Source organism: Siphateles boraxobius, unplaced genomic scaffold (genome assembly GCF_051911475.1).
Source record: "Siphateles boraxobius isolate OS27281-9 unplaced genomic scaffold, OSU_SipBor_1 6, whole genome shotgun sequence".
NCBI classification, from domain to species: domain Eukaryota; kingdom Metazoa; phylum Chordata; class Actinopteri; order Cypriniformes; family Leuciscidae; genus Siphateles; species Siphateles boraxobius.
The window spans coordinates 24791201-24798500 of NW_027509186.1; the positions used below are offsets into that span (position 1 = coordinate 24791201).

At 35.2% G+C, this 7300-nt stretch overlaps 1 protein-coding gene across 1 annotated transcript; it reads right to left on the reverse strand.

The window, feature by feature from the left end:
* Positions 1-472: 472 nt before the first annotated feature.
* aifm4 (apoptosis inducing factor mitochondria associated 4) lies at positions 473-6764 on the reverse strand. Its single transcript, XM_077207421.1, has 20 exons — positions 6628-6764; positions 6276-6378; positions 6102-6183; positions 5251-5360; positions 4891-5000; positions 4688-4732; positions 4518-4593; positions 4024-4136; positions 3803-3889; positions 3613-3704; positions 3375-3505; positions 2692-2807; positions 2544-2615; positions 2397-2460; positions 2229-2305; positions 2033-2150; positions 1347-1445; positions 1174-1249; positions 968-1072; positions 473-821 (listed from the first exon to the last, which is right to left on the reverse strand). The coding sequence occupies exons 3-20, from the start codon at positions 6167-6169 to the stop codon at positions 788-790; spliced, it is 1593 nt and encodes a 530-aa protein (XP_077063536.1). The 5' UTR covers positions 6170-6183; positions 6276-6378; positions 6628-6764; the 3' UTR covers positions 473-787.
* Between the last annotated feature and the right edge of the window lie 536 nt (positions 6765-7300).

A 7300-nucleotide genomic window follows, 5' to 3' on the forward strand; every position in this document is an offset into this window, starting at 1 on the left:
TTATGGTGTTGTCTATACAACTTTTCTTAAGATATCCATTATCTGTCCTTTTCTGATGTTGCAATGTATCACCATTCTTTGAAACTGAAGAACAAATTATCTGCTATGAAAATTTGCTTAATGTGCATTACACACAAACACAGGTTTCAAATTTTCACATTTTAAAGGGACTTTCCATAGACATAATGATTTTTAATAATGTACAAACTGTATATTCTATCCCAAAACCTTAACCCAACCCCTAAACAAAAACAAAATATGATTTAGTGTGATTTATAAGTATGTTTTCCTCAGGGCATCCAAATATATAATATCATTTTTTATATTGTGGGGTATTTTGGATCCCCACAATGTAAAAATGTATATTATATATATATATATATATATATATAAATTTAATAATATTAAATTTTACATTAAGATTTATATATAACCAAGTAAAGTCTTACATATGTATAACTTTACTTGGGAATGAAAAAGTAATATAATATATTTTATTGTATCATAAAATGTCCTACTGACACAAATGCTTGTCACACATTATTTAGTACATATTGCAAGAGCTGCAGCTGGTCTTCAGCTGTTTCTAAGAATAACTGTACCAAAAATGTTTTATTCCTTCCGGGGGGAAAAACAACAATATTTATGTGGGGGAAAAATGATAGAAGACAAAACAAAGTACAGTCTTTGTTACTGAAGATTAGCTATAGGTAAGACAGTCAAATAAAATGATAGATGGACAAATTGTAATCAATATAGTCATGAGGAAAGTGTTGCCAAAGCACTTTCATGGGAGCTGCAACCAGCTGAGGTCATCAGATCTGTGAAAGCAGAGAAAATCCAGTAGTATATCCCCTAAACAGGTTTCACTTGTATGCGTGCAAAAACATTCAATAACTTCTTTTCAATTCATGGCTCTGGCATATGGATGCAATGAGTTAAGGATTTCTGACTTATTGATACTCACTGAGCCTGAGTCTTAGTGATCCTCTTCCCCATCAATAACATTTCCGCCAACCTCGCAACCACAGGGTCAAAGTTCAAGCTGGCAGCTGCAACAACTTCTTCATCTCTGGATTATGAAATAAACAGTGATGAACGAAGAGAAATCCTACTTTCAAGACATAAAGATTTGAAGGACTTTTAAGGCTTCTTCATTAGCTATCAGCTTACTTGATATACAATGCTAAGAATTTTCTTTCCTTAGTACTTCCTTTAAAAACAATGTCAGTGTATCCTTCTCCATAGCCTGGTGGAATTAAAATAGATGAAGTTAAAATTACTTTATTCATGTGTTGAAATATCATATTTCCTCAGAGAAGGGAGATTTATCTTGGAATGGTCACCTGTATATCGGATGCTTTTGCCCAACATCATGGTCCAGAAATATGGCACAGTATTAATCGCAACCTGTTGATTCAGCATGCTTAAGCCAGCAATTCTTCCTGTGGAAGACCACAACCACATATTTTACACATTACCACAAACAATACCCTTCAAATATGTTTTATTTTTTAAAGAAGTCTCTCGCCAAACTTGCATTATTTGACCAAAAATACAGTAAAAATAGTAATATTGTGAAATATTATTATGATTTAAAATAGCAGTTTTCTATTTTAATATATTTTAACATGTAATTTATTCCTGTGAAAGTAAAGCTGAAATTTCAGCATCATTCATTAATCCAGTCTTTAGTGTCACATGAACCTTCAGAAATCATTCTAATATGCTGATTTGGTGCTCAAGAAACATTTCTTCTTATTATTGATGTTGTAAACAGTTTTTGTACTGCTTAATATTTTTGTGGAAACCATGATAACTGTTTCAGTATTCTTTGATGAATAGAAGGTGAAAAAGAACAGTATTTATTTTAAATAGAAATGTTTGGTAACCATGTTTTATTTTATGTGCCTTGCTGAAAGAAATGTGTCCTTGCTGTTTTATTTCTTTAAAAAAAATCTTACTGACACCAGACTTTTGAATGATAGTGTTTTTTGAATATTAAAACTCTTATTATTATATCAGGTGCTACCGTGAGCTTGCGCCAATTGCCAATGTCCAATATTGACTCTCTTATGTCCGACCAAAGGAAGTGGAAAAGACACCACATCTCCAGCAGCAAAGACATCAGGAATGTTGGTTTTCATGAACTGAAAAACACAGATGTCATAAAAACTACTCTATTTGTTAAATAAAGTGTTTGCTCTATGTGATATGAAGGCGGTTACCTTGTCAACAACAACAGCATTGTGTGAATCAATTTCCACTGATGTTCTCTTTAGGAAATCAGAGTTGGGAATGACACCTTTGAAAGGATATAGATGTAACTGTCAGAAATAAACAGCTTTTCAATGACAAGAACAAAACTGCTATGACAAAATTGTTTTGGTACATACCAATTCCCACAATTACAATATCCGCTGGAAGGACTTCACCATTTTTCAGAACAACTTCCTTGACCTAAACAATTAAGTTAGTTTTTTTTAACCATGCAATAACATCAGTTCTATGATTGTTTAGTAATGCGCTTACTCTAACAGTACCTTTCCATTTTCACCCCGAATTTCAGCCACACCATTACATGTGCAGAACTTCACGTTTTTCTCCTCCAGCATCTTTAACAGATGATGTATTACTTGCGTTAAATGGCGTATAGCAGTAAACCAAAAATAAAATAAAATACTCACTGACCTGCATTGCCATTTTTCCAATTTCTGGACCCAGTGATGACTGGAAAGGAAACTTACTGCTGCCAATAACAGTGACGCTGGCTGCCTTGTCAGACAGATAAGCTGCTACCTCCATTCCTGATTGACAATTGAAAGTCATAATTTGCAATATTGCCATTAACTTAGGCTGCGTCCGAAAGGTGAAAAATATTGCCTCCACAGGCAGGAAGCGGAGGTAGGAGAGCAACAAGACATGTTGAATCCAATGATTGTGTCCCATCCTGTCTAGTAAGATACCTTCCTATGACCAATGATGTATCCTTCACTGCATTTGATATCCCACCATCCTATGTGTTCCATTTTGTGACAGTTGAGCCAAAATATAAAAATGGCATCTGAAATGTGTGGTTGCTGGTCAGTTTGTAAATGTACATTTTTGACCAACTTTTGATATAATTTCTAGTGGGAAATTAGTATTGTAATAATAAAATATACGGTTTGTTCTTAACAAAGCTCTCTCTATTTTGTCGTAATCATTAAACTGTTTTGTCCGAAATCAGTTTCACGAGGTACCTTCGTCCAAAAACGCTGCCTGCAAAGTCTTTGCCTGATAGGGCAGTGAGGCAACAAATCAGCTGTCTAAGCTTTTGGACACAGCCCTAGTGTTTGTGAAAGAATGCTACTTTCTAATTGATTTCTGTATACCTATGAATGAAGTTCCAACGATGACGGCCTTGTTGCCTGCACTCATGTGATGGATTTCTGTGGCATCCTTATAGCTCTGCAGCAATTTCACGTTTTTTAGTTCGGCACCAGGACACTGTAGAGGTCTGGCTCTAAAAAAAAAAGTACATAATTCACCACCAGACATTGCATTCAGATTAAAGGTCCAAATGACATTTATCTAATCTCAAGCACTTTTAAAAAGAAGTTATGATCTAACCTGCCCCCTGTAGAAATCAAGAGCTGGTCATAGTGTTGGACAATGCCATCCTTGAAAGTCAATGTTTTAGCCTCTGTGTCAACAGACTTTACCTTTGAGTGACAATTATTGTTAATATCCACAAATAAATACAATGCATGTGATCCCAGGAAAATAAATGGAAGATGAAAAGAAACTAAAAGAAACCCACCTCTTTTTTAGTCCACACTTCAATTCCATGGTGTTGAAGGAAATCACTCTGTCGTAGCAACACCTTTTCAATGTCAACATTCATTGCCTACAAGAGTCCATGAACACACAACATCTTCATAAACAAGGAACTACACAGGTTTATTAATTCAATAAAGTAATGGGGAGCCAATCAAATCATATAATCTGGTTTTGTTTCATCTATGATCCATGGATCCCAACCTTGCTAAGCTTGGTCTTATCCAGAGGCAGCTGCTCATCTTTAGTAACCATTATAATTCTCCCTTCATAATCATTCTGACGAAGGGTTTCCGCACATTGCAATGAAGCTGGGCCTGTGGAAACACAAACACATAGAAATGTTGCATTTCCCAATATGACAGACTAGAGAAGAGACATACAAACTTTTTCAGGCCATGGTGGATTGACTTTTAATTTCAATTTTAACTAGAAATTAATTTGTTTAAGTATATTTATTTGTTGGAGGGACAAGGAAACATTTAGTAGAACTTTGGCTGCTCAATTTTGGCTTTGTTTAAGTTAACTTAATAAGGATGTTTTTTTAAACACATTTTCAGTATTTGGCTGACCCCCTGCAGTATGATGCAAAACCCAGGGCGTGATGAACACCTCAGGATGACTTGAAAGATATACTTACACGAAATAAGCATTAAACATATATAAAGGTTTGTCTAGATGATGTATCTATTACTCACCTCCTCCAATCAGAACAACCGTGTGGCTGACTCCAGGCACTCTACCGCACATTTTCTTAACTCGCTTCTTCAGTTTCTAAGAATTACAAAATACAGAACATTTCACGAAATGCTCCTCAAAAGCAATTAATCTTGTGCTGGACCTAAAATCGAAGGGGTACATGACTAACCTTTTCATCAGCAGTCACATAAACTTTACCACCCTCTACCTTGACCTTAACAGGACAGGAAAAGTAAAAAAAATAGGTAATGGATTCATTAATAAAACTGTATGGGAAATTGCATGTGACATAAAATATGAATTTGTAATGGGCACATGACACAACAAAAATGCTTGATTCCTTAAGTGCCATCTTGCAGTGTATAATCATACTTTGTATGTAGGCAGAGAGTCCAGTCCAGGAAATTCTTCAATATCTCCAGTTTTAGTATTGAAACATGCCCCATGAAATGGGCACCGAACTCGATCTCCAAGCAATGCACCTACAAGCATAAAACGGCTTTTATGATGGTTGGAAACACAATGTCACGGTAGACTTAAAAAAAAAAAAAAAAAGGCAATGTAACTGGATACAGCTCAGAATTAAGAATGACAGGTATAGGGCACGGAATGATGAATGAAAAAAAACAAAACCTGTTTTCATTCTACTTACAGTTCTAAGTGAACACATGAGAGGGTTATTTATTGCTCAGTTTGTGTCAGCCTGTGTTATTATCAGAGACCATACCCTACCTTTGATAAGTGGAGCACCATAATGAGTGCACAGACCACCCACAGCAGCAAATTCTCCCTTATTGCGTACCAACAGGATTTTATGCTGGTCCACCTCAACCTCCTTCATTCTGTAGGACGAACATGGGTTACATAGTGCCAGATTGAATAAATAAATACTTTTATTTACACTGGCAGTCGAAAGTTTGAAATAATAAAAAAAATGGGAGAAATGGAGCCATTACTCCAGTCTTCAGGGTCTTTAGTGCTGAATTATTATAAATATATTATTAAGATTAAAGGTTATCATTGATGTTGAAAACCACATTTTGCTGCTTAAAATTTTTGTGGAAACTGTAATGCATTTTTTGTAATAGCATTTTTTTTAAACATAAATATTTTGTAACATTATAAATGCATTTACGGTCAATGTAATGTGTGTTAAATAAAAGTATTCATTTCTATTTTACAACCCCAAATTCTTAAATGGTAGTGCATCACAGTTTCCACAAAAATTTTAAGCATCACAAGTGCTTTCAATATTTATAATGATAAGAATTTTATCTTGAGCAGCAAATCAGCATATTGAAAATAGAAAACAGTCAATTTAAAATGTAATAACATTTCACAATATTACTGATTGACTGTATTTTTTATAAAATAAATGCACCCTTGGTGAGCATAAAAGACTTCTTTCAATTTTTTTTTTTAGAAAAAATCGTAATTATTCCAAACTTATGACCACCAGTGTATTTATATAGGCTAGCAAATACATTATAAAGTAATAACTAAATTAAATAAATACTTCCATTAGCCTATTTATTTTCTACAAATGATATGCAGCTGTAACATGTTTGGATCACATCGCTTACTGTCCATCCTGCAGATCTGACTCTAAACACACCATCTCCGTGATCTCTTCACACTGTTTTGTTTCCATTGTTGGTTTATCAGCTGAAGAAATAACAACTAATTAGTAATCTAATAAAACTTGCCACTCTCCGTCTCCAACCGGTGCACTTCAAACACCACTGTACTACTGCTACCTTTATACAGCAAAGCACGTCTGGTCAATCAGCTTCCACTGCTGTTTCCCTTCAAAGCTGGCAGAGACTTGAACTTCAGAAGTGGACAGTATTCACCACTTATCTGTAACACAAGATATAAGGATAAGTAGTAATGGTAACTAGATTACACAAGAGACTTTATTAAAGCAGAAGCAATAAAGTTATTGATTCTTATAAGGAACGCACGTTCGCGGAATACTGAAACACACCCTGAGCTGAACTGAGATGTCTTGTAACGCAGGACAACACGAACGATACATATATTTTACTAATGTTGCTAGTATCTGGTGTCGTCTTTGCGTAGGCCTACGCCATTTTTCTAATTTCTTACCTGTCTGGAGGAAATTATCCGGTTGTCAAGTCAAACGGTTTGCAGTCCATTGAATAAACTCGATAAATCGTTGACACCTCATCATGACACAGCATCAGCGACAGAGGCTCTGTCGGCCAATCAGCGCACGTGGTGGTAACATCAAAAATGTGCGTGCGAAACTAACGAGCCACTTCTGTCTATATAGGCTAGCTTCTGTTTTCAGGTGTGGATTTTGGACATTATGTGTAGTTATAAAAAGCTAATTCAACTTCCATAATTTTTAAAGAGGAATCGTAGAGTCGTAATTGTAATTGTATATAGTAGCCTAGGCTAAACATTGTTTTGTGAATACAGTATTTGCCAAGCAGAATATAGACGTTCACAACATAGCCTACACCATCATCTTTCTTCTGTAAGAGCATAAAACATCTTACAGAGACAATTTATAATTAACATTCCTTGACTCAAATAAAAAGGAGCTATAGCAGACCGACATTTTGAAGATTCGCAGTTATATAAAACAGATGAGCCAAGTCTTCTTCATGTAGTCTACAGCTGCAGTATCTACATTTGTTTATGGTTTCAGTCACATGTAAGTAGTAATACCCTATGTCATTGAAGTATTGTGAAACAGCTACAACATATCTTACACAAAAAAGAACCACGAGATGTCGCCCGACACCACCAATAA

What these genes read in the sequence shown, in the direction of transcription:
- aifm4 (XM_077207421.1), bottom strand. Translation starts at nt 6,169, where the DNA reads ATGGAAACAAAACAGTGTGAAGAGATCACGGAGATGGTGTGTTTAGAG. An exon ending in TCAGATCTGCAGGATGGACA is followed by an intron (nt 5,361 to 6,101) that starts GTAAGCGATGTG and finishes TTCGTCCTACAG; the next exon opens with AATGAAGGAGGTTGAGGTGG. An exon ending in TTGGAAAAATGGCAATGCAG is followed by an intron (nt 2,616 to 2,691) that starts GTCAGTGAGTAT and finishes CATCTGTTAAAG; the next exon opens with ATGCTGGAGGAGAAAAACGT.